The sequence below is a fragment of the Paralichthys olivaceus genome, chromosome 6, assembly GCF_024713975.1.
Source record: "Paralichthys olivaceus isolate ysfri-2021 chromosome 6, ASM2471397v2, whole genome shotgun sequence".
Classification (NCBI taxonomy): domain Eukaryota; kingdom Metazoa; phylum Chordata; class Actinopteri; order Pleuronectiformes; family Paralichthyidae; genus Paralichthys; species Paralichthys olivaceus.
This window is the reverse complement of record NC_091098.1, coordinates 5,165,701-5,193,476: the sequence shown is the minus strand read 5'-3', so window position 1 is coordinate 5,193,476 and position 27,776 is coordinate 5,165,701. Positions and strand designations below refer to the sequence as shown.

The 27,776-nt window shown below is 42.3% G+C and overlaps 1 protein-coding gene across 4 annotated transcripts; it reads left to right on the top strand.

Moving 5' to 3' along the window:
• On the top strand, window positions 1-27,776 carry arfgef2 (ADP-ribosylation factor guanine nucleotide-exchange factor 2 (brefeldin A-inhibited)). Of its 4 annotated transcripts, none has more exons than XM_020089169.2 (39): window positions 1-385; window positions 3,050-3,080; window positions 3,532-3,655; window positions 4,471-4,617; window positions 5,635-5,814; window positions 6,560-6,872; window positions 7,037-7,189; window positions 7,286-7,413; window positions 8,889-9,022; window positions 10,012-10,246; window positions 10,378-10,477; window positions 11,144-11,283; window positions 11,535-11,643; window positions 11,721-11,910; window positions 12,059-12,170; window positions 12,270-12,475; window positions 12,637-12,721; window positions 14,087-14,258; window positions 14,407-14,558; window positions 14,662-14,790; window positions 14,942-15,100; window positions 15,720-15,867; window positions 16,594-16,690; window positions 16,828-16,868; window positions 16,959-17,128; window positions 17,726-17,877; window positions 18,023-18,195; window positions 19,114-19,274; window positions 19,407-19,537; window positions 20,947-21,076; window positions 21,231-21,366; window positions 22,580-22,718; window positions 22,884-22,941; window positions 23,081-23,189; window positions 23,338-23,468; window positions 23,842-24,013; window positions 24,162-24,300; window positions 25,240-25,357; window positions 26,057-27,776. In XM_020089169.2, exons 1-39 carry the CDS (start codon window positions 181-183, stop codon window positions 26,219-26,221), a joined length of 5,574 nt encoding a protein of 1,857 aa, XP_019944728.2. In that variant the 5' UTR covers window positions 1-180; the 3' UTR covers window positions 26,222-27,776. The 4 variants fall into 4 exon arrangements, with proteins under 4 accessions (XP_019944728.2, XP_019944725.2, XP_019944727.2 ...); XM_020089166.2 differs by having other exon boundaries at window positions 23,332-23,468; XM_020089168.2 differs by having other exon boundaries at window positions 11,718-11,910.

The following is a 27,776-nucleotide window of genomic DNA, read 5'->3' as shown; positions in this document are numbered from 1 at the left end:
AGACAGCTGAGAGTCATGTGACCTGACGTGTCGGCATCATGGCGGCGCTGAGCTGAGGCAGCGACTCCACAGGACTGACACCGATAGTCTGCTTCTCGTTAGCTTCCCTGTCACCTGCTCGTTCGCGGGGCCGGGCCGAACATGACGGCCTGAGATAGGAGCCGCAACCAGACCCGAGAGATGCAGCAGCAACTTCCACAGCACCGGCCAGCAGCTCCAGCACCACCGCAGCAGCAGCAGCAGCAGCACTACTCGCAGTCGAAGGCAGAGAACAGCAAAACCAAGAGCATGTTTCTGTCCCGGGCGCTGGAGAAGATCCTCTCCGACAAGGAGGTGAAGAGGAGCCAGCACAGCCAGCTGCGCAAAGCCTGCCAGGTGGCTCTCGGTACGTGTCTGTGTTGTGCGCTGCTTTTTGCTTTTACGCCTCTTATCGGAAACCTTTCGCCTGGGAGACAGCGGAGTTAGCTAGCGTTAGCATTAGCTCCGGAGTGGCCTGCCGTGGTCCGCTCAGGTAACGGCTGACGTCCGCGGGCAGCAGCCGCCCAGCGCGTGCTTGTTGTGACTCTCGCGTCTTAATGTTGTGTCTGACATGCTAACAGCCTGCACAGCTGTCAACAGGCCGACCAGCTAGCTGGTAGCGGCCGTTAGCTCGCCCGGGTTTAGCTAGGTTAGCTAACTAAACAGACCAATCCCTGTGTGGTACGTAGCACTGTCACCCAGCCAGACTGCCCGGTTCTGCACCCAGACAAACAGGCTACCTCACTCCAGGATACTCTGACGTGCGTGCTCCTCCATTCCATTCTGAGAGTGTTACACGCACACGCTCATTCATTGCGATCGTCCTTGTCAGGCTGCTGTTGGTGTGAATGTGACCACGTTGACAGACGGTGGTCTGACATCTGCTCAGGTACAATGAGCTGTTGTCCAGGTGATTGTGGAGCTGGCTAACAACAGGAAGTGTTTCCGTGTTGAGGCACAGCGAGGCTGTCGAACCACAGGAGTGACTGCACTGAAATGCATGTCACACATGAGAGCAGGGCCAACAGGTTGGTGTGTGTGAGCTGCTCCTGTCTGCCAGTGACACTCTCTCATTATTCATGAAGCCAGCGGAACACAACACTGCTTTTCGACTCCCCGTGCCACCATCTTGGGCCAAGTTGTGGTTATCATCACACTGTGTTAGTGGCTGTGTGTCTTGAATTTTTCTAAGTTCCACACCTGATTGTCCCCAATACCACAACTTTGGTTCTCAGTGTAAATACCCAAGTTGTGCTGTGGACTGCTGGCCTTTTCACCCGTTGCCTCTGTGATTAATAAGACACGCGGTGGAAAGAGAGATTAGTTTAGTAATTGAAACACCAGAGCTTAGCTAGTTGACAAAATAAAGAGAGCAAGTATTATTAACTTCAAATACTTTCATCCAAACACACGTTTTTCCACCATAGCGAAAAGAACTGGGTTTGCATTTGCTACCTACTTATTCCATAAACCTCTCTCTGTATATGGACTGCATATCTCCAGAATTGTTTATCTCATCAGCCTCACATTTGGCATGCGTATTTTAAATTGCCCAAAAAAGTGCAGTGCCGAGTTTGGTGCGATTTAGACATACGATATGTTCAATATCAATACAATTAAAATAAACAAGCGATCGGTGCTGTGTAGCAGTCAGTAGGGGTGGGGCAGTGTGCCTTAAGCCTCTGGACTTAATTGAAACTTCTTCTGCATCCTGTGTAAACTACAGCAGCAGTCAGTAACTGGAAGCCTGCAACCAATAAAATGTGTCCCGCCAGATGATTTTGCTAATCGGATCATTTTTAGTTCACGTGTCGGATTGACACATTCACTGGTGGTAGCAGCAAAATTCACAGAATCACATCCTCTTTAGAAAGTTGTCCTCAAAGTAAAAGCACAGTTGCAAAAGCATAATTGATTTAATGCTTTATTTATTTTAACAGCACTTAAGTTAATCATTCAAACTGTATTAGCCATACAGAGCCAGAGATCTTCACTGCTGATAATCCAGGTAGGATGAACAACTGCATTGTGCACCAAGGTGTGTTTATAAAAGGCTCAGCACACAAACAATAAAAAGTGACAGTATACTGTCAAACTGTTTGAGGAGGAATCACTCATGAAATAATTCTGAGGTAGCCCTGGAGCATTAAAGGAAGGTTCACCGAAAAAAAGTATGGATACTATTTACATTCTTCAATTGTTTTGGATTTGGCTGCAACACTGTTTACCCCTGAGACTCCAGAAGTGTTTAGTGGAATCAAACATTTCACCCACCCCTCCATTGGCATAGTGGTGAGTGGATAATGACTGAATTTCCATTTTTTGGTGAACTATCCCTTAAACACAGGACAAGCAAATGACTTATTCCAAACAGGCAGGTTTAGATCAGGCACTGCACTTGTGCACATAAAACATCAGGGCATTAAAATATATGATCTCTTTAACATTTACTGTGATGTTTCTGTGCATATACCACAACCTCATTTCCTCTGTGTCCTCCTGAAGTTATGAAAGATGAGTCTAGTAGCGTTCTCTGCCACATTGTGTTTGAATCAAATCAATTTGGTCGGCCACATCTGCCTGAATGCACACCATTACTCACATTGTAGCCAATAATATGACACTCAGTAGGTAGGAAGTGCGCATACAACTTTCAATTAATAAGTGAGGGATGAAAATTATGAGCATAGGAAATTGGTTCTGGAGAATTCTTAAGAAAGCATAACAGATGGGAGGGTGGTGCAGGGAAGAAGAGAGACTTAAGATCTTAAGGAGCTTGTTCAGTTGAAGCGGATGTGAGATCAAGTATAAGTTTAGTCAAATGCTATATAATAAGTTATATTGTTCGAAAAAACATTTGTTGAACAACAACAAAAATGTATGGAAACAAACAACACATCTTGCTGTCGTCAGATTTGCGATCAGCCGTGTAACCCCCAGATTTCCGTCCTATCATGTCACATTGCTGTGAGCTGCAAGGGTCAAAGTAAAGGCTTCAGTAACATTCAATCTCCTGTGTCTCCCTTTACAGATGAAATCAAGGCAGAGCTTGATAAACAAAAGTAAGTATTCTTCTGCACATACCTTTTCCCAGCTGAATAAATGAGCAGTGGATTCAAGCTTTTCTTGAGAGAAAGAAGCTGAGTTAAGGTTTACCCTGTAGCAGTCTGTAGTAAACACCAGGTGAGCACTGTGATTTGTGACTTAGGCAATTTGCTGCTTTTATAACTGCTACTTAGTAGTGTATCAGCAGCACTTCACACAGACTCCAGGTCTGCTTCTATAGGCAAGCTGTTTGCTTAATTATATGCCATTATGCTTTTCCAAGGTTTTAAAAGTAAAAGTCAGAGGTCTGTAAAATTCTGCACTATGAAAATAAAAATGTTTTCCACAGTACTTGATTCATTGACATACCATTCATTTTTAGTAGGACCTTGAGTATTTTTACAAGTATGTGAACAAGCAGTGTTTATAGAAAGAGCTGCTGTCATTGCTCTCCTCTCCTTCCTGCAGGGATGGTTCCGTGGTCCCACCCAGAGCCAACTACATTGAGGCAGACAAATATGTGCTGCCCTTTGAGTTGGCCTGTCAGTCAAAGTCCCCCCGGATAGTTAGCACCTCTTTGGACTGTCTGCAGGTAAATATTCACACACACACACATGCACACACACGCAAGCATTCAGTTGCACTCGGTTGCACTCAACCCCTTTTAATGTCAAACTTATTATTTAACTTGGTCACAGCAGTTTTTTTGTATCAACAACCTGGAGGTGTGGGAATGTGGCTACACCTGATTCAAATGTCAGACATGTATCTAGAACACACCGCACACTCTATCCTTTAATCTATTTATAGCTTTTCATAGCTTTTCATAGCTTTTCATAGTAAACATTATTTTTCAGTTGTCAATGTAACACTGAAAGTACACACGCTGTGCTATTAAAGGAAAATAAGAAATATATATTTTTTAAATTAAATTTCGAGTTTGGCACAATAACTCTGATGAAGTCATCAGGCTTTGAGAGATGTTAGCTGTGTCTGAATTCTGCGGCTTCATCCCTCGGACGCTTCATTTTAAGACCCTTTGCGGCACAACTAGACCACTCCCCATTTGGCCCACGAAGGAGGTGATTTTTGGGAGCTGGGTAGACCGCATCCTCAGATGGATGCAGCCCCTGACTTGAGACACAGCTATAAATATTTACAGTGGCAGACAGGGAGGGTCAAATCAAGGACTCTTGCAGAAATTGCATCATGGGAAACTTAGGATCCAGTGTTTCAGGGGCTTTACTCACTACAACTGAAAGTGGGATTTCTCTGTTTCACACATTTTTCGCAATTAAATGATACTGCTGCTCATATAAACCCTAAATTCACATACACACACACCTCAAAACAAACAGAGTCAAACGCTTCTGCTACTTTAACCTGTGCACTGTCGCTCTATGGTAGAAGCTGATCGCGTACGGCCACATCACAGGCAACGCCCCGGACAGCAGAAGCCCAGGCAAAAGGTTGATTGACCGCCTGGTGGAAACAATCTGTAACTGCTTCCAAGGCCCACAGACTGATGAGGGAGTCCAGCTACAGATCATCAAGGTACCTCCCAGTTCCTCTCTGTACATCTGGCAGCCTTCAGATCCTCCGTCTGGCAGTGGCATTCTTTATTTATTATGTTTATCCTTGGGTCAAAGATTCAGTACTGAAGAAGAAGTCCACTGAATTTGAGAGGATTCAGTCACGGTTCACAATAGACAAGTTTCTACATCTTTAGTTTCATATCTGTTAGTGAGTAATGAATTTAGGAAAGTTGTATAATATTGAATCTTTAAATATGCCGTGTTTTTATATGCATCTTTATCACATCAGCAACTTAAATCTGTTATTTGATGTTTGATTTCTGCAATCACTCAAAAATAATTTAAATAAAAGTATTTTCTTTTAAAAGTCACCTTTACTTCCTACCCAGCAGTTAGGTGATTGTGGTCTGACTCATCCAACACTCTAAAAATCTAAAAATTGACTTGAAGGTTGTTTTTCGTCCTTCACTGAGTGCAATTTTATGAATTTAGAAAAGCTTCAATGATTACGTTATACGCTACATAACTCAGATTTCAGAAGAGCTTGAGCATATTTAAGAAGAGTCTTTGTGTATGGATTAGATTTGATTCACAGCCGGTGCGTAAGTTTCTTCAGAGTTATATTTGAATAAAGAACACATCCTGGTTGGTTGGAAAGGTCAAAGTCTGGCTTGTAAGAAGCATGTAGTATAATCATTGTTGACCAAAGATTAGGACAGATTATCAACATCAGTTTGTCCTTCATTCACTGACTGCGCTGACATGCTAATGTTAGTGCAGTCAATTAACTCTGACTAATACTAATATTAAAAATTCTATCTAAATGAATCTGCCTTGAAGTTATTGTTGCAACAAGTTTGATTTCTTTCATTTGAAATGTTGTTTTCTGACACAATGGCAGCAGAGAATGAGAACTAAATATCTGCGGCTTGCAGAAGTAGGGAAGTGAAGTGGTGATTCAGCAGGTGCAGCCACTGCATCTTCTCAACAAGACATCCTGTGTGATAACTCTTTACTTCCTTTTCTCTCTGCCCAGGCCCTGCTGACTGCAGTGACCTCCCCGCACATAGAGATCCACGAGGGCACGGTGCTCCTCACCGTCAGGACTTGCTACAACATCTACCTGGCCAGCCGCAACCTCATCAACCAGACCACCGCCAAAGCCACGCTCACACAGATGCTCAATGTTATCTTCACACGCATGGAGAACCAGGCCGTTAGTTTAGCTTCTTATTCTTTGCTACACACCTTTCACCTATCTATGCAGTTGTTGGCACTTTTTGGCAAACATGGGAAAAGTAATGGTTTCCCCTCTGCATGCTGTCTTGAGATTGAAGTCAAAAGAAATGCAAGTGATGAACAAATATCTGTTAAGATACTCTCTGACCTCAACAACACGAAGAAGAAGGCCAATGAAATGTGCATTGCCACAGGCTGACCACTTAGGTTACATCATCATCACTGTGTTTTCACTGGAAAACACATCAACTCTGCTATTGCCCAGTGTTGGTGATTGGTCATGAGATATGTGTTTTATATTTTGTTAGTGTGGACAGGGATTGGAAATTATACAGATCCTGAACACTTGTGTGGACAGAGATCATTATGAAAAGCTGTCTACACAAGTTATTATTCTTAGCTTTGTTCTCAACTAATAGAGCCATGTTAGTTCACTGCACTCGCACAGTGTCTTCATGTAGCTGGTGTAGCCCTATCACGAGCCCTGCTGAACATTGGTGGTGCTTCAGTTCTTTAAGTATTTGAACTGTAGTGGATGATAAGCTCATCACTGGGCTTTGATGTGAATCAGCTTGTCAGAATTTATAATATGAAGAGACTGTAGTATAATGAACACTTTCTTTTCTTTCAGTTTCCAGTAACATCTGCCTGTATTGCATGAGGCAACTCAAAGAGTTGCATTTTCCCTTTTTAAAACTCTTCTCCTCCTCCTGACTCCACAGGCTCTGGAGGCTCAGGAGCAGGAGAAGGAGAGGCTGCGACCACCCCAGCAGAACCCATCTCCAGTCCCTGGTAATCGGAGGTCTGGCTCCCCCTGGTCTGACCGGACGCCCACCCCTGAGCCCCAAAGCTCCCCTTCTCCAGCAGCCAGTACTCCAGACCTCACTACCACCAATACCACTAGTTCAACACCCCCACCATCAGCCCCTGACCTGGACCAGGATCACCCACCAGACTCACCATCAATTAATGGAGAACCTGAGAGTGGCAACAATCTGATGAATGGAGGAGAAGAACAGGCAACACCATCAAGAGGTGTGTGTCAACTCTGGCTTTCAGTATAAGTATCAATTCAGGAGAACATTGACATTCTTTCTTTTAGTTTTTCCTCTAACGTTAAAAGAGTCTTAAGGTGTAACGCAGGGTGGAGCAGCTTTCATGTTATTGATGCTTTCATCTTAATCACTCTTCATACTCAGTTTTTGAAGATGAAGGTGCAGAGACACCTCCTACAGCCTCACAGCCAGCGGTGGAGGGGGACAAACCAGAGAGCAATTCAGATCCAGCAGAGTCAGCAACGACTGGAGGAGAGGAGGCAGAGCAGCAGCCAACACAGAGAGAGTGTGGAACAGGTCAGAACTTAACCTGTTCTACTTACCACATCAGTACACTTGTGTTTTTCTTTCTTGGTTGTGAGCTGTAAATCTCCTCTCCGGCATTTCCCCCAGGAGGCGAGCACCCAGCCCACACTGTCACGGAGCAGACAGAGGCGGCCCCCACCACAGTCAGAGCAGAGGGCCAGCAGATGAATGGCATCATTGAGGACCGCTCCTCCGTGTCGTCCACAGATATGCTGGTGAGCAGTGTTAACAACGTGACATATTTACATATACTTATCCCGTCACTCAGCTAAGTGTTGAGCGCTACTTAATTGGAGCAAAGTAATAATTTAGTGAAGAATAGCACATTTCTATAGCAAAATATAATTTGCCTCTGCTCCAGCATCTATGCAACATTTGCACAGATCTCTGTCATGTGCCACCTTTACACAGACAAGTCCTGATTTAGCTTTTTTAATTTGTTTTTAATAAATGTCTTCTTGTGACCACACTGCAGAAACTCAGTATTTACATGCGAGTAGAGGAGGAGATAAAACAAATCAGATGACAAATGCAGATTCTAAAGCCCAGTTCAGACCGGGTATTAACATCTGTCCTGAGTGATCCCATCACAAGTGGCCTGTTAAGTACATCAGATCACACATGCAGCTTTACTATGAATTAAGTTTTTACCCATTTGGAAAAAAAGAAAAGAAAACCTCTATGTGGTGGTCATTGTTAATAGTGTGGTGGTGGCCACAAGTAATTAAACTCCCTGAGAAGTATAAAGGTAAATTGTAAAACGGCCAGAGGACATCAGCATATGATGTTAAAGTATAGTTACTATTGAAACAAATGTGATGAGGAAAGCAAAATGAGAGACATTTGGAAGGAGCATGTTCACCCTGTTGGTAAGATTGTTGAGCTAAACAGACAAAGGGAGTAACCTAAGACTTCAGCCTCTGGTGCGAAGGACACATCTGGAGCTTTTCCACAAACCATCAACATTGAAGTGTTCTGACACAGAAATGGGGTCAGGCCGACAATTCAGGGGAAATTCAGCAGACCTTCACACTTTAGTTAAATCAAACCAAAATAACAGGTGTGAAAGGTGCCGCGGTTCACGATCCAGACCAACGGACCAAAATTATTCACACCAAAAGAGCTGGGTTTGTTCTAGATTAAATTTAGCCATGCTTCAGTGTGAAAATACTTTTTGGGATAGCTTTGACTTTTGGAACAACTGCAGGAAGTTGAGACAACATTACACAATATAAGAAGAAAATAGAAGTGTGCCTTACTGGTTTCTCTAGAAATGAAGTTGCTCAGGCTTGCAGGATTGCTTCCAGGCTTTGCCTCCGACAATATCATTTTTGAATGATGAGGATGTTCAATTGTTGCCTGATGTTGGGTCTTTAATTTTTTCTATTCAAATGGAAAACTACTACTGTGCGAACTGACAACACACTGACAACAGACACAAACATATCTTCAAACCAATCAATGGCAAGTATAAGCAGACGCAGCCCACTTAGGTTGAGATCACAGGACGTATGTATGTCATACTCTGATACTTTACTCTTTAAATTGCAATGTGAAACCAAAACCAGATCAAATGAATACAGTGTAAGACTTCAAGCTTGGTTTGGACGATGGTCTGGACTTTCAGGTGTGAAATGTGAGCTGCAGATGTGCTATACAAAGTGGGATTGACTTTGTTCATCTGTCCCAGGATGCAGAGACCCTGCAGGGAGCCCACAACGCTGCACGTTTCTCTCACATCCTCCAGAAGGACGCTTTTCTGGTGTTCCGCTCGCTGTGCAAACTCTCCATGAAGCCACTTGCCGATGGACCCCCAGACCCAAAGTGAGTGTTTTTTTTTTTTATAGCATAACCAGTTCATTTCTACATTGTGTTAGTGAAGGTGTTTTCAGTCATGAACCCCAGACGATATCTGCACAGTTGGGTTCGGGTTCATTTTTCACACATTAACATCAAAGCAGGAGATTCTCCGCTCAGATGTGTTCTCAACAATATGGAAATCTTTGGAGCGTTTAGCTGAGGGGTGGTGCAGAGTATCATGTAATGTTTTAATTCTGGTGTGGAGATCACATTTTTGTTACCGCACATCGATACTGGCATCGGCCCTTGTCGTCAACATCCTTGTGGGTGTGCTCTATGTGTATGGCATCGCTTTTTCATACTGAGATATTTGTATTCTTTTTGCTTTTTTCATTTTTTGCGTCTGTCACATGTCAGGAGATTATCTGGGGTTCAGTGCATGTCTGAAAGCAAGTTTAATCACTTGTCCTCTGACATAATTCCGTGAAAAAAATTTTTTGTACCACTTAAATAATCAGTGGTGATGAGTCATGAATCATGAACAGTCCTGCTTTGATGAACCTTTGTTCTTTTATATGGTCCCCTCTTTTTGTCATGCTGCAGTTTGCCAAAATAGATATAGCTGCCTTCAGCGCACACACACAGCTTCATCTCAGTCTCGGCAGGTTAATTTGCCCTTTTCCATCCCGGTGTGGTCCTGTCATCTCTAGTTACTGTAACATTAGACTCTGGGCCAGCCAGTCTGAATAGGCCAGAGTAAACTGAGCCAAGTAGGAACCTCTGTGACGTCAGCCTGGCCTACATTAGATACCACCAAACACCATCATACCCCTGTGTTGTTTGTTCTCTTCAACTCAGAGTAACCTGTACAACACTATTCATAGTTAAAACATTGAAACACATGAATTTCCAGTGAGCACACCACTATAAGTGTCTCAAGTGTCTTTGTGGATTGCTTTATATTGCACTTAAGGTAGTATAATTGATTCTCATACGATTCCTCTCCTCTACAGGTCACATGAGTTGCGGTCCAAGATTGTCTCCCTACAGCTGCTGCTCTCTGTGCTGCAGGGTGCCGGGCCAGTGTTTCGTACTCATGAGATGTTCGTCAACGCCATCAAACAGTATTTATGTGTGGCACTTTCCAAAAATGGTGTTTCGTCAGTGCCTGAGGTGTTCGAGCTGTCCCTGGCTATCTTCCTCACCCTGCTCTCCCACTTTAAGGTCCACCTGAAGATGCAGATTGAGGTACAGAGTGCAAACAGTGTCATCTGTGTTAGTTTGACAAATCTTATTAAGGAAGGATGCAACCATAGTTGTGAGATTTTTAAAATGCTTTAGGTTGTCACGCTTACCTTTTTTTGTCCACCATGGCTCAGGTGTTTTTTCGGGAGATTTTTCTGACCATCCTGGAGACGTCGACCAGCTCCTTTGAACACAAGTGGATGGTTATCCAGACACTGACACGCATCTGTGCAGGTATACATCCACTCATACAAGTTTTCCTCAAACTAGAAAAAAAAGAATCATACACACTTTTCAGACATATCCACACTTACATCTGTGTGGTATTGATTACTTTTTTGCTTCCAAAATTCATACTGTCTGACAGATCACCAGCATAGAATACAGATTAATTTGGACTCTAGCTGTCCTGTATTTAAAGCTTTTTGCTAATTAATAATGTTTGAATCCATCCACTTGAGACATATGATGACGCAGTCTGATTATCATTGTCTTTGTACAGAGGTTATATTTAATATTTAACCCTTTCACCCTATTCATTAAGCGTACATTTTTTCAATAATTATATTCCTCAGTGGATTCAAAAAGGCTTTTTGTTGTTGCTACCATCTATTAGCTCGTAAGTCATCTTTTCACCTAGTGCCACCCTGACAGTGATGCATTTAACCCTTAAGTTGTATGTTACATGGTGACGTTTTTGAAAGTCGGAATTTAAGCAGTTGTCTTCAAATCCTTACACAGGAAAACCATAAAGTCATAATTAAAAAAAAAAACTGATCACTACAGCCAACACTGTGTCATCACCATGTTTTATCTAAAGAAATATATTTGCTCAGTGTCATTAAATCTGTCTTGCTTTTGGAAGGATTTCCAGTTTTGTAACACATTCCTTTCCCTCAGATGCCCAGTGCGTGGTCGACATCTATGTAAACTACGACTGTGACTTGAACGCCGCAAACATTTTTGAGCGCCTCGTCAACGACCTCTCTAAGATTGCTCAGGGCAGGAGTGGACAGGAGCTAGGGATGACTCCTCTGCAGGTACACAGTGACTGAGTCTCACGTTGATGCATCATTACCATCATAGCAGCCCATTCTTTGATTCAATGTTCTCTAATTTATTGGGTGTTTAAATACTTAATCGGCTCATGTGCCTACTTGTAATGTTTTGAATGGAGAAGCAGGATTCTTGTGACCATTTTTTCTTAGTTGTTCTTTGCGTGTGAAATCACTTAGACGTGTTAGTGTGCATGTGATTTAAAGAAACTTAAATGTCTTTTTAACATCCACAGGAGCTGAGTCTACGTAAAAAGGGTTTGGAATGTCTGGTTTCCATCCTCAAATGTATGGTCGAGTGGAGCAAAGACATGTACATCAATCCAAACCTTCAAGCTAACCTGGGTAAGTGTGTGGTCGATGGTAAAAATGTGAACAATGCACAGGACATGTTCAGGTCTTAACGTATAATCACTCAGCAGGCCAGGAGCATCCGTCTGATAGTGACGGAGGAGAGTTGAAGCTCCCAGATCAGCTGGCTGGACGTCGCGATAGCATCAGCTCGCTGGACTCCACCGTCTCTTCCAGCGTCAATGCTTCTCAGGCCGACCATCCAGAACAATATGAGGTCATCAAGCAGCAGAAGGACATCATCGAGCACGGAATCGAACTGTGAGCCTTTTTTCTCAGCCTGGTTAAGATTTGTATCATGGCTTAGTTCAGCCTTTATCAATGGAACACTCCCTGAGCGTGGAAGATTTCCATTTTGTTCTTGTTTGGAAAAGAGAAGTATAGATTTGTTCCTCGCTTCTTTCCCTAGGTTCAACAAGAAGCCAAAGCGAGGTGTACAGTACCTGCAGGACCAGGGCATGCTGGGATCCACAGCTGAGGACATCGCCCAGTTCCTACACCAGGAGGACAGACTGGACACGGTGAGCAATTACACAGGGTTTAATTGCAAAGTGGGATTAATTACTACGCAGTTAATTCAGGTCAGTTATCCTCCAACCTCTTTTCCTCTGCATCCACAGACCCAGGTGGGAGAGTTCCTGGGCGAGAACATCAAGTTCAATAAAGAAGTGATGTACTGCTACGTTGACCAGCTGGACTTCTGCGGACGGGACTTTGTTTCGGCTCTCAGAGCGTTCCTGGAAGGCTTCAGGCTGCCCGGCGAGGCCCAGAAGATTGACAGGCTGATGGAGAAGTTTGCTGCTCGATACCTGGAATGCAACCAGGGGTAAGGCTTGATATTTCCTGGTAACATATATTTCCTCCTAAAATATTCAGGCTTGAAGTGATTTTTCCATGTTTCCGAAGACTTATGTTATTGTAAAATTAAAACATTAAGACCAGTGCTGCTGCTAACTGTTGCCCTTACATGTGACTTCTTTTTTGCAGACAGACTCTGTTTGCCAGTGCAGACACTGCCTACGTCCTGGCGTACTCAATCATTATGCTCACCACAGACCTGCACAGTCCTCAGGTGAGAACTGTTCAGTTTTATGTCTTGTCACTGGCATCGCCATGTCATCATATGTGGTTCCAGGTGTCAACTGGCTGTGTGGAGTGTTTATTAAGGATCGACAGACCTTCTTTAGCTAGTCAAGAGTCATAATGGTTATTTACGAAACAAAATGACACACTTCAACACGGAAGAAAAGTGGCATCTCAAAAAATTTAGTTTTTGTTCATGCTGTATGAATTTAAAATTATTCAGACCAAAAACAAATCTTTAAGCTTTTAGTGCTGTCAGATGCCAAAACCTTACAAAACAGTTTTTTAACACTGACAGTGTTTCGTGTCACTTATTTAACGATAAATATAATAACCTGACATGAATAAAAATACTGCCCACCTAACAAAGTAATCTACCAGGCTCTATGTCAGGCCCCTCTGTGTTGTCAGGCCCACTGTATCCACACAGTGTCTTCATTCTAACGGATGACAGGGACGTGCAGGCCTGCAACGTCCTGAACTGTACAAAGGAAATTGCATCTGAAATTTAAAGTCTGGGAAAAGAAGGTGTGAAATATTTCACACTGTGACACACAAAGTGTAGCCAGGGAGGAACAGCGAGAAAGAGCAACAAAGACCCTGTTCAGACTTCGTATTAGCATCCACATATGTGTACTGGGCCACATTAAGACAGACTACTCAGCAAAGTATTCTAACGCTTTGACACACTGTTTCCATACATTGCTTATTTGTGTCAACCATCACAATATCAACAGTAACCTGCACATATTGATTTTAGCTGAATCAAGTCTTAACCCTCAAACAAACCTACAGGAGTGGGTCAGAGAGTGAAGACCGGCCAACATGCCTTCATTTCCCCCAAATCTCCTCACAAAGATATCTGTACAAGTTTACACTGACAACAGACCCGTCTGTCATAATCAGAGTAAAAAATACATCATTTTGTCTTTGCAAACACATTATGTATGAGTTTATTTGCATTTAGAGCGGGGGGTCGATTACTTGAAGCTGTCCACTTGTGATCAGATCATCTGAAAGAGAAAACCAGGTCTTAACTGGGCCATTGATGCACAATAAGCTCACGCTGTATTGGCAGCTGCATCAGGGAGACTGTTGCTGACTTTGGTTGCTGCACAGTATTTATCCAATTTTTTAATCAACCATGTTTTTAATCATTTAAATTTGAAACTGTTTAACAAACCATCAGGAATTTTACCTTTAAATGTTTTCATCCCAATCTTGTCCAGCACATAATGACAGTAATGCTTGGTGTGTATGTTCATTGATACTTACAGAACTCCGTTGTTAGACCTCCCTCCTCTTTTTCAACATTCCCTCCAACTCTCTTCCTCAATTTTGTTCATGTGTGCAGGTAAAGAACAAAATGACAAAGGAGCAGTACATCAAGATGAACCGTGGGATTAACGACAGTAAAGACCTTCCAGAAGAGTATCTATCTTCTATATATGATGAGATCGCAGGCAAGAAGATTTCCATGAAGGAGAGCAAAGAGTTTTCAATCACCCCAAAGTCCACCAAGCAGAGTGAGTACTTTTGTGTCAGCTCATGCACGTTTCATCAGGATAACTCTCAACCAAAAGGTTCTTTTTGAACAGTATGTCACACATTGGCTGGTAAATAGAGAGCACCAGCACAGTGATGCATAGAAACAAAGTTACGTCCTCCCTCCAGGTGTGGCCAGCGAGAAGCAGCGTCGTCTGCTGTACAACGTGGAGATGGAGCAGATGGCAAAGACTGCTAAAGCGCTAATGGAGGCTGTCAGCCATGCTCAGGCTCCCTTCTTCAGCGCCACACACCTGGAGCATGTCAGGCCTATGTTCAAGGTATAGTGTCAGAGAAACTGTTTGTCCTAACTTCGTACATTAAGAGGAGGATTTGAGTGGGGGGGACAGAAGCAGAATTAAGGTTTCAATGCCTGTGTTGTAGCTGGCGTGGACCCCCTTGCTGGCAGCATTTAGCGTGGGACTGCAGGACTGTGACGACCCAGAGGTGGCCTCACTGTGTCTGGAGGGCATTCGATGTGCCATCAGGATCGCCTGCATCTTCAACATGCAGGTCTGGTGACGTTTGGTGATGTAGAGGAAATGATGCATTTGTTTGTTTTCCATGAGTCACATGATAATTCACTTGTATATCATTTTTAAATCGACTCAGTGTTCCCAGTGATAACAACAGACTATGTAGTAACTGGCCCGTGTGTCTGTAGTTGGAGCGAGATGCGTACGTCCAGGCTTTGGCCAGATTCACCCTGCTGACGGCTAGTTCCAGCATCACGGAGATGAAGCAGAAGAACATTGACACCATCAAGACCCTGATCACTGTGGCTCACACAGATGGAAACTACCTGGGCAACTCCTGGCATGAGGTGAGATTAAGCTTTATTGAATCGCTCAAAGATAACCGCCTTTGTAAATAATTGATCGAATATAGTAAAGCTTCCCACCCACGATGAAGAAAAGTAAATGATTGTCTGTGTTTTATTCTGAAGTTGTCTGAAAAAGATATTTCAAGCAGTGGTGCACTGCAGGACCCTTATTTATCGAATTAAATCATAGTAGGAAACAACTTTTTTTTAATTTCATTTTTAATTGCTTTTTTCAGCTCTCTTAAGTTAGGAAATGTCTGATATTTGTGCTGATAATAAAGAGAACTCAAACCTGTAAGGATTTGCCAGTAGATGGTGTCCAGGTAGAGCTATTCATGTGTATTCATGTCGTTTAGCTTATTAAAATATTCTGTTGTGCATATTCTCTATAAAATCAAAGGTCCTAGCAAGAATGAAAATGTGATTTTCCAACAGTAATGATTTGATAATGAAACATTACTGTTTTTACAAGTGTTTTTATTATAGCCTATTGCAAACTGCAACAGATTCCTCTAATGTACAAGCACATTTCTCATATAAGCTGCATCCAAAATGTTCTTTGTTCATCCCAGCAGTTATGATAACATGAAGTTATTTGTGATTTCTATCTGTGTTGTAGATTCTGAGGTGTATCAGTCAGCTGGAGCTGGCCCAGTTGATCGGCACAGGGGTGAAGACGCGCTACATCTCAGGGGTGGTGCGGGACAAAGATGGCGGCATTAAGGGCTTACCCTCCGGCACAGAGGAGTTCATGCCCCTGGGCCTGGGTAAGACACACACACAACTTCTACTCTTTAACCCTTAACATAATATCTCCAGTGTTCACCGTTTAATGCAAAATTAATGACACTGTTTCTGAAAATAACGCAATCTAAAACTTAAGCATTGTTTGAACATCCACCTAAAATCTGAGGGTTTTCTGAAGCAGATAGAGACATGAAATAATATTTGATATCTTAAACATTTGGCTTTCATTGTAAATCATCGCCGTTTTCCTAAAGTTCGTGAACATTTCTTTAAAAAGCAATAGAACCGGCAAACTCTCTGATTCCCCCTTCTTCCTTCTCCCCAAACATGTCTCTTACCAACTGAGTCTCGGTCAGCAGAAACATCGTCTGGGTCTGAATCTTCTTCATTGTTATTTCATTGTTTTCCTCAATGAAACTCTACTGTACATCGCTTCAACTTTGCTCACTTCACTTAGATCGTCAGCCATTGTCTAAAACACTAATAGCTTTTTGCAGGCTAAGAGCAAATAACACTACATTTCCCATAATGTATTTAACCTTTCAGCACGTGTCATCCGGTTCTAAAGGGACAAGCGCAAATGTCACACAGGGTCTCAAATGTATATTCCATATATTTCGCATCCAGTCTAATGAATTAAAACAGCAAACACAGTCATTCTGCACTAAAGCCTCGTTCAGTGCTTTTTTTCTGTGTCTGATGCCTGATTGCACATTAACCTGAGTTCAATGTGGTTGGTGTTGCAGGAAACCTGGTGGGAAGTCAGGACAAGAGACAGATGGCTCATATCCAGGAGTCGGTGGGAGAGACCAGCTCTCAGAGTGTGGTGGTGGCTGTGGACAGGTGAGACATAATACTCACAGGGGAGCCCACACACAGCATATCAACACCATAAATGCATGATCTATATACACTGTTCTTTATAACGAATGAGCGTTTCTATTCCCTACAAATACTGATGGTGCTTTTTATATTTGCAGGATCTTCACTGGTTCTACCAGACTAGATGGAAATGCAATCGGTCAGTGCATCATTCTTAGATCTCACATCTCTGTGCATCTTTTAAAAGTAAGAGAAGTAGTTCACAGTGTTGCTATGTGATTGTTTCCAGTGGACTTTGTGCGGTGGTTGTGTGCGGTGTCTATGGATGAGCTGGCGTCGACACACCAGCCGAGAATGTTCAGCTTGCAAAAGATCGTGGAGATTTCCTACTACAACATGAACCGCATCAGGCTACAGTGGTCTCGAATTTGGCAGGTCATAGGAGACCACTTTAACAAGGTCAGTGAAGAAAGTTTGAAAGTTGTTAATTAGACACAAGTATGAGCTGCTTTTAGTGAGACAGTAGCAGGGTGATGAGGTTTTCTTTTGTTGGCGCTCCCTGCCGCTCTGTGCACTTAATGTTGTCCTGTAGTGCCCCCCTGAGGAATCAGATTTATAACAGTGGTGTAAGAGCTGTTTAATTCTGTCTACTCAGGGTGTTCTCAGTATCCAGGTGGGACACATTTATTTTGAAATGTACTTAGGTAGGACATGTTTTGGTTCAGAAGATGTATATACATGTTGGTCTGTGTTTTGTCTCAATGCTTTCATCAGTGTTGTTATCACTGTAAGCTTCCTGCCGAGCACCAATCAGCACAAAGAGTCAGATAATAGCCAGTGAACACAACAGAGGGGTTAGTTGCTAAAGAGCCTGATCATTTTCCTCAGTGGCTGGTGCAGACAAAAGCTACTCAACAGTGAGTGAGTATTGGATGTAACTTCACCAGGAGCCCAGAAACACAACTCCAGATAACTGCTTTAAATCACCAGCCATATCAGCTTTATTTTATGTGTGTATGTAAGTCCATTTAATGCTGACTCATGTGTCTCTTACAGGTGGGTTGCAACCCCAATGAGGATGTAGCCATCTTTGCCGTGGACTCACTGAGGCAGCTCTCCATGAAGTTCTTAGAGAAAGGAGAGCTGGCCAATTTCCGCTTCCAGAAAGACTTCCTCAGGCCGTTTGAGCACATCATGAAGAAGAACAGGTAGATAGTAGTATTTTATTGGTGGGTCTGACACGTGTGTGTTAATTATACTACATATGTGGAACAAAGTAGAGGTTTGTTAGTAAAATATCAATGTGTAGATTCAAGTGAATTGTTAATTTGATGTTATGCACCGTGTGAACAGGTCCCCCACTATCAGAGACATGGTGATTAGATGTGTGGCTCAGATGGTCAACTCCCAAGCAGCCAACATCCGTTCAGGCTGGAAGAACATCTTCTCAGTGTTTCACCAGGCAGCCGCCGACCATGACGAGACCATAGTGGAGCTGGCCTTCCAGACCACTGGGCACATTGTCAGTGAGTAAAGCTGCGCTCAGATCCACGATGAACACCACTTCCTGTTCAGGGAATGTTGGTTCAGGGAACTTCCCTTCACAAATTTCTCCATTCCAAAACACCCTTCAACGTCACACATAGGGACATCACTTCCTCCGTGTGTTACCCTGGTAACGTAAACACTGCTACTGTGGAAGTATACCGCTACACTTATTAAGATAGAATATAGATTAAATGGCCAATTAAAACAAAAAAATCATGATACCATTACTAAACCTATTGTGTGAAGTGTATTTAACTTGTGAAAAAACGTGATTCAATTAATTTTTTTCATGATGTTGTTGACATGATGAAAAAAATTTTTTAATTTTATAGTGGCTTGGTTGAGGGCTGTGCTGAACCACGTCACAAGTAGCTAATGTTACAGTTTGTATATGAACACAAATTACTTGGCTGTGCTAGAAAAACAACAGAATTTTAGCTTGCTAAGATCTTAAATCAATTAAATAGACACGTAAATAATTAGTTAATGTTAGTTTTTTTTTTTAGCGCTCCAGCGACATGCATTGACTGATCGGTATTTTTTCTTGTCACCTTCCTGCGAACTGTTTTTCCCTGCACAGTCCCCAGTTCCCTTTGGACTGAGCATGATTTCTCCCTACCGTTTGAAATCTCACATAAAATGGCTTAATGCCACTTAAGACCCTATGCCGTCCACTTCGCAGAGCACTACTGGGTGATGGGAATGCACCGTATGACAGCAGGTGTCTCCCAGTGGCTGCCATTTTGGCTCAGATGCCTAAAAGCCAAGTAAAAGAGGTTGTAATGTGTCAAAGCGCTCAGCTGACAGTGAGACAGATCGTCAGTTTTGCTTTAGCTTTTATAAGACTACTCTGTTTTGATTTCTTACTTTCCTTCTCTCCATCACTCCTCCCTCAGCGAACACTTTCCAGGAGCACTTTGCAGCTGCTATAGATTCGTTCCAAGATGCAGTGAAGTGCTTGTCAGAGTTTGTGTGCAACGCAGCTTTTCCTGACACCAGCATGGAGGCCATCAGACTCATACGGCACTGTGCTAAATACGTCTCCGAAAGACCACAGGTAGGGGCAGCTCACTTGTGACAATACTGGATCAATAAAATGAAAACTGTGACAAAATAATCTCACTCACTATGTGGTTCCTCCGAAACTTGTGGTGTTATATTTCACTTGATGATTTTGTGTCCTGCCCAGGCTTTGAGGGAATACACTAGTGATGACATGAATGTTGCCCCTGGCGATCGGGTGTGGGTTCGTGGCTGGTTTCCCATTCTGTTTGAGCTTTCTTGTATCATCAACCGCTGCAAGCTGGATGTTCGGACCAGGTAGATAAACAGTTCACCAGTGGAGTGCCTCTCACACTGTTTTTTCAATTCTTAGCACACTCACTGTAGCTACAGCTGCAGTTTCTTTGAAATGTAAATAGAAATACATAAAGAGAGCTATCTTAATATTATGTAGTACAATTAAGATGTTATGCATATAGACTGGGAGCATGACTGGATAAAAACACAGCTTATTTCCCATTACTAATTGTATCCATTTCAGCAAACACATTATAGGAGTGAGAATGTGAAGACTTTGTCAGCCTTTTTGGAAGTTAACATGTAGATTTTCTTTCTTAAGATATTACACATTTTACAAATGAATATCTGAAGTGATACTTGATTAATTAGCATCATTGACAGAGCATTATTCTGCAACTTTTTGAATAATTGTTTCATTTGCTTAATCATACACAAAATACCGGTTTGTTCTAGTTGGTCCTTAAATGTGTGGATTTGCTGCTTTTCTGTATTTTTGAACTATCTTGTGGTTTTGGACTTAGCCACCCAAAGGGGAAAAAGACCTTTGAAGTTATTATCTTCAATGTTGACATTTTCACAATGAATCAATTATTCAAAAAAATAAATGACAGATTAATCAATAATATTTGTCTTTAGTTAAGAATTAAGCAACTAACAACTGACTGATTCTAACCCAGTATCAGCTGTTGAGTAGAATAGATTTGTCATTGCACAGCAAAGCATCAGAATTTAGTGCAACTCTGTAATGCACACACGGTACAAACAAAATTAATATAATATATGTAATTTATGAATGATGAAAAACAGATGCAAAGGTACAGTGTTATGCACACAAATATCAAGCACATAAAAGAACTGTTACTGTTGTTTCCTTAAAGGTACAGTGTGTAGAATTTAGTGATATCTGGTGGTGAAGTTGCATGTTGCAGCTGAACACCCCTCACCTCACCCTCCCCTTCCAAACATGAAAAAGAACCTGTGGTAGCTTCAGTTGTCATAAAAACTCAAAAGGTTTAGATTGTCCAGTCTGGACTAATGTAAAGAAACATGACGGCCTCCGTAGAGAGGACCCCTCCATGTAAATATAAAGTATTTAAATATAAAGGACCTTTTCTGGGGTAAAGAAAACTACAATTCATACAATTTAGATGAAAGGAACTAGTGAAAACATCATGAGGATTATTCTGCATTACATTTCTGCCAATAGTTCCCTTTCACCTGAATCGTACACACTGGACCTTTAACCCAAATGGTAAATTCTTACTAAATATCTACCAGCATGGAGAATGTAGCATGATATCACAAACGATGACTTTAGAAGCTAACGAAGCAGGATTCAAGCATCTCTTTCATTGTGGCGCTAGTCATGCTTCTCCTTGCGGGTCATCAGTCTGATGAGGCCTCAACTGTTTCTTTGCTTCTGACAGAGGTCTCACAGTCATGTTTGAGATCATGAAGAGTTACGGCCACACCTTCGAGAACCACTGGTGGCATGACCTCTTCAGAATCGTCTTCCGAATCTTTGACAACATGAAGCTCCCTGAGCAGCAAACAGAGGTCAGAGCTCACTGGTTGTTCATGTTTTGACTCGCAGCTGAAATATGTGAAGGATGTCCTCCTCTGTGATTTGGATGTGCAGGAGACTTCAGTTACTGTCAACATCTGTATGCACTAAAACACCTGCTCATGTTTGTTTGTTGTTTGCTTCTAGAAAACTGAGTGGATGACCACAACGTGCAACCACGCGCTGTACGCCATCTGTGACGTGTTCACCCAGTTTTATGAGCCTCTCAGTGAAATCCTGCTGGTTGACATTTTCACACAGCTACAGTGGTGTGTCAGACAAGGTGGGTGTGCAAATTCATGTAGAGTAGATCACAAACACTCAGAATTCTCTTCCCAAGGCAGTGAAGGAACACGTAACTAGATATCATATCAGCGTTTATAAAATAGGTACTTTGCTACTGTGCTGATCAGTGGATGTGCAGACATGACTCAAAATGACTGAGGCGAGTGCAGAGGGGTAGAAACATGTGCTTCAGATTTCCTCAGCATTGTTCATATTTTCATTGGACTCTCTTCTGCATAGAAAGTGTCTTTCTCAATCAAGTCCTGATACTTATGATGATATGATGCTCATGCCAAAAGATTAAGCATTTCATTATTTGTGAAACCTCTCCTTAAGTATAAATTAACAACACACTCCAAATCCCTTATTTTAACAAAGGTGCTAGACTGATATTCTCCCTCTAACATGACATGCAGTCTAAAATTTTGACTTTTCTTCCATAATTTATTTCTTGATATATTACAACCCTTTTTTTCTGTAATGTTCATATAATATTTAGACTTCTCGAATAGTCAGACGTTTTTTCCCCCACTAAGCCGCCCTTATGCTCTGTTGTAGTCTCGTCATTAGTGGCTTAAGGTGCATTAATAATTAAAGGTGTTGTAGTTCTCTGTTAATGGAACAGTAACAGAGGTTCAAGTAACTCTTCAGAGTTTCTGCATTATAGTAAAAGGCTTTGTCTTGGTACACGGGCCACCCTGAGTCCTGCTATTCATTTTGTAAAGGTATTTTTTGCCTTTTACTAGACAGTAGAGAGCTGCCAGGAAAAAGGGGAAAGAAAGAGGGAGAGTGAAATGCTCTGACCCCCAGGCCACCAGGCGGGACAGCGTAACTGATGCAAGTCAAAGAGAGCCTAATCCATGTAATTACCAAAAAAAGAATTGTGCCATAAATTATTGATGAAAAAATAATAGTCGCTGCTGTTAATCAGCCTGAGCTTCAACAGTGCCGTGTAATTCCAAGTTCTATCTTAGTTAAAGACACAAGTATCTTCCATTGTCTCAACACCAAACCAAAATAAAACTGGATCAAACTTCACAGGTGGGACATATTTCCCTCAACATTTAGAAAAAAAGTTTTTTTCTAAAGTGAATGCAGTACGCTTCCATACACTGTGTCAGGAATCTTTTGATTTAGAAAGATCTCTGTCCCTGACACACTCCTCTGTGTTCATAGGAAGTAGCTGTGAAGTCATTGTCTTTCTTTTCCAGACAACGAGCAACTGGCTCGATCAGGAACTAACTGTCTGGAGAACCTGGTGATTCTGAACGGGGAGAAGTTCAGCCCAGAGGTCTGGAAAATCACCTGTTCCTGTATGTTGGAGATCTTCCAAAACACCAGCCCTCACGCGTAAGTCCTCAACCACTGTTCTAGTCAGTTCAGTTCAGAAAAAAGTCACTGCAGAGTTATTGGGAATTTAGGACTTATGGCTGTTGTATTTACGTAACTGTTGCTGTGACAGGATCTAAGTTCCAACAGCTGATTCTCAATCATTGTGTTTGCTGTTCACATCAGTTTGTTGACTTGGAGACCGGCTGGACAGGATGAGGAAACTGCTGATGGGAAGCATTTTGTAAGAAAACTACACTATACAACGATTACACTTAACATGAGCTCTGGAACATGCTGAACTACTGTTGAAAGGAATGTTTCATTTCCATGACGTATCTGAAGGATGGCACTGAATGTTTTTGTTAATCTACATCTTTCAGGATGCTGATTTCGACAGTCAGTCCCAGAGCAGCTACGACAGAGCTCTGTCTGAGAGAGGACACAGTCAGATGTCCAGCGATGACACCTGGAAGGGAAAGTCCAATGCTCGTGAGTGCAAGGCACAAGCGCACACTGATTTATTTTTGTGTCCAGCCCTTATTCAAATTGAACCTGCAAATCTGAAATCTGAGTTTTTTTAACTCAAATCATACGTGTTGATGTTGATGTTGCTGTTTTTGTGCTACACGAGTTTCAGACCAGAAGCTGTTCGCTGGGCTGCTGATCAAATGTGTGGTACAGCTCGAACTAATCCAGACCATAGACAACATAGTCTTCTACCCAGCAACCAGCAAGAAGGAAGATGCTGAGAACATGGCTGCTGCACAGGTAAGTCACAACAGCTACTGTGAAACCTCAGAGTTTTTCCGAGAGCTGACAGAGCTGCTAATGTTTACCAAAACCTTTTTTCTCAGCCTCTGAGAAATGACAGAGATGAAATAAAAAAATTGGATAGCTTAAACATTTGTAAATAATTGCCTTTTACCTAAACTCTGTGCACATTTTAAAAAAACAGAGCATAAGCCGGCAAACTCGCCAAGAGCACTAACTATCAACCTACATTTCCCTTCATTTATTTTCAGTATTTAAGCAAATGATGATGTATTTCATCAAGCTCATAAAATTCTAAAAGGACAGGCCTGTAGATTAATCATCAGTTAATCCTATAGCCTAATTTGTTCCAACTCTTCCCTCCAATCAGAGAGATGCTCTGGCGGAGCCGGACGGTGGAGAGCTGGGTCCAGATCAGGGTATGTACAGACACATGACCTCTGCACACCTCTTCAAGCTGCTAGACTGTCTGCTGGAGTCACACACCTTCGCCAAGGACTTCAACTCCAACAACGAGCAGAGGACGGCACTCTGGAGGGCAGGTAAATAGAAAGTGAAAGTCCGCTCTTAAGTTACATCACTTCATATAATCACGTCTTTATATTGTGCACTTCTTCTGCGTGAGGTTACGTGACTGTCTTTGTTTCTTGTTTTTTTTTTAACAATCATCACCTTTCTCGTTGCCATCAGGGTTTAAAGGGAAATCCAAACCCAACTTGTTGAAGCAGGAAACCAGCAGTCTCGCATGCAGCCTGAGGATCTTGTTCAAGATGTACTCTGACCCTCAGCTGAAGGACTCGTGGCCTGACATCCAGACACGCCTGCTGCTGTGAGTACAACCTACAACACCATCATCAAGTCTTTGTCAAAAGGACCAACATTTCACATTCTACTGTATTGGCTTATTTTTTCAAGACGAGATACCAAAACAACGATATCTTCCAGTACTTTTCTCTGACCACCACAAATTGGCTACAAATGAATAAGTCAAATTTTACATAAAGCTCCAAATGTCCAGTTGGTTGCTGTTGTTTCTACCAAACGTTACTCCAACAAGAGTAACGGCACAGATTCATACACATTTGGTTCACTAGCTGAACAATGGCAGCAGCACAGTGAATGTGAGTTGTAATAAATTAGATTGCCCATGCTCACTATAATTAAGTCTCTGGACAACAGAAGTATAAGATGGATCGGGCTTTGTATATAGAATAGTCAAAAATATAACATGTCGTACTTTAACCTGTGTGCATGCAGATTGGATCAACAGAAAATGCGTAATTACAATCACAGCTGATTGTATGATGAGTTGTCACTGTTGCTCCACTACATCAAAATATTATTGCTTTGTGAAAAATGAAACCCTTGATAAATAAACAGCATCTGTGTGAGTTGCAGAAAGTGCAGCTCTGGTGTTGTTCCTTGTCCTGTTAGCTGTGTTTTGACACACAGCTCATACCTCATTATAGATTTATGAACTGAACACTGTGTGTACTTAGTAGAATTTATTGACATGTGAGAGCATGGCACAAATCACTGGGTTGTGTTTGTCGCTGAGCGGCTGCGCTGGTTGACTCATGTATTACATCAGGAATGCATTTGTGTGATGTTAATCATTAAGGTGTCGGTGCCTTATTTCAGGGCGTGTAGCCTTGATCTGCTTTTCAGAAGCGGTGGCGATAGAGACAGAATCCCTGGATCTGTTCAGTGTTTGAAATGTGTCATGATGATTTTGGAAAGAATATGTGCCTTGTGTTGTCTCTGTCAGGGTGTGTAGCGAAGCTCTGGCCTACTTCATCAGTCTGACCTCAGAGAGCCACAGAGAGGCTTGGAACAGCCTGCTCATGCTGCTGCTCACCAGGACGCTACGGCTGCCCGATGACAAGGCAGGAACATGCACACACGCACATTCAAATAAAGACACACACAGTATACTTTCAACTACACATACCCAGCTGTGATTAAATCTGATCTAGGATCAGAAATTAAAGAGAGGCTCAGGGATCTATGGATAAACTAATGGGATTTAAACTGTATGAGGTAATTATATATCTTTTTATATCATATTTTGTGATTATAAACACACAAGTGAGCTGACACCTGTATGTGTCACTCTCTGTGTGAGTGCATGATTCATGGATGAGTCACGGCAGCCCATGACTCAGTTTGTTTTTTTTTCCAGTGCATTTTAGGCCCTAAACTGGCACCGTTTTCAGTCGGACAAGACCCCAGCATGTAGCTCGAAGCAGCAGGAAATATTGGCGCAGTGCAGCCAGCTACAGAAAGAACACGCCACACAAACCACTGCATCTTCAAAAATTTTAATATTGTTTAAGTAAACCAGTCTGCACCATTCATGCAAGGACTGCTGGGAGTTTTGGGGAAGTGTTGTTGAGTGAATTTGCCTTTATTAGCAGAAAGCACATAACTTTGAACTCACTACTGTGAACGCTGTCGTCCCAGCAGGGCGCACACATCCCAGCTCAACTTCCCTTGTTTTTGGTGGTTGCATTTTTTTGTAAAATAGTTAGCAGGGGTTCAACGTGCTGAAAATTTACATTTTTTAATCTTCTCTTTATTTCCAGTTCAAGCCCCATGCTTCCTGCTATTATCCCCAGCTATGTGAAATGATGCAGTTTGACCTGATCCCTGAACTGCGGGCCGTCCTCAGACGTTTCTTCCTGCGTATCGGCTCCGTCTTCCACATCGCCGCTCCGGAGGGGGCGTCTGCTCGGTCACCCACATCCTAGGTTGGGTGGCTGCAGGAAGGATTCGGAGGGGGCGGGTGAAGGAAATGAAGGAGGTGGACATAAGAGATAAGAGATTTTCCCCTCTCCTCCCTAAGACTGGAGACAGATTACAGAGGGGCGACAATTTCAGCAGGAAGATGACAAAGACTGTAGCTCTCCGTCTCAGATCAGGACTCGGCATTAAAGTGTTCAGCTTTTCTACCACACTCAGCTTGTAGAAAAGTCTTCACCCTGTACTTCCTCCCTTCTTACTCTCGGGGATGAGCAGCACTGTGACCAGCACTCTCTGCTGACTGTTGTCATTCATCATCCCCCTGACTCATCTCAAACTCTAGAAAAGAAGTGTAATCGGATAATTTATTGTTATTGTTGTAAAACCCTGTACCTGATTTATTTTTTATTTGATACTTAACACAAGAAAGTATATCTACATGCTAAGAGCAAGTGTACACCAATGAATTTGAGGAATCTTTTATTTGCTCTTGGCGAAAATCTCTCTCGGCCGCCTGTGCCTGTTAGAAAATGATGACACCATCAGTGAGCTTGTGAGTTTGGTGATCGAATCAAAAAAATGTAATATCTGAACCATCGTGTACCAGAACCCAAAGCATTGTTTGTCACTTTAATGTTTATGTTCCTTGTTATTTGTGTGTTATTTGGTTGCGGGCTCTTGCCGTGTAGAGACTGAATCTCTTCTGCATTTGACAACAATCTGCATCTCTTAGAACATTGTCAGAGGTGGAATGCAGCTTTGTTTGGGAAGTCTTTGCTCTCTGTGACACAACCGTCCTGTCGTCTTTATCATTCTTGCCTGTCAATGAGATTTTACCTATTTATTTTCGCTCATTTTCTTTCATTTGTTTTATGATACTGTTCCCAGGATAATTGCTGGTTTACAATGAAATGATGGTAGAAGGACTGGCTTACTTCCTGTCTATCATACATTCCTTCATGTGTTGACCCACTAAGCCTTAACACTGAAGACTTCACACGGAGTCAAATCCTCCTGGTTTGTAAACCCTCCCTCTAATCCATCAGTCGGCCCAATGAGGTGACACGTTGGTTGTCTGTTTCCCCACACGCCTCGCACCTGTTGCAGACAGTCTGCTCATGTATGAACACCACCCAGTGGACCCAGCCTGCTCTGGCTGGTTGGAATGCTCGTCAGTGTTTTGTAAGATTCAACAGAAGGATTACTGAACGGAGCAAAACCAAAGCTCGCATCTACAGAGACACTGGAATCTCTGCGCCCTGGATCCTTGGTAGTTTATTCCATGCCTTTTTTTAAAGAAGGATGTATGTAATTATTTTAAGTGCATTTAAATATTTTTTGAGAAGCATTCCTGTCCGCGCAACTATGGATGTCTACTTTTCTTCCCTTAAGCTAGGGGATATATAAATATATATATACAGTAAATGGGAAAAAATGCCGACTGTAAAGTTTTCAGTGTAAGATACAGAGAAAAGAAAGTGCTATACAGTTCTATACATAATATTGTGATGTAATCTTTCAAGCATTTGGTGAAGTAATCAATAAACCTGAATTCTGATCCAG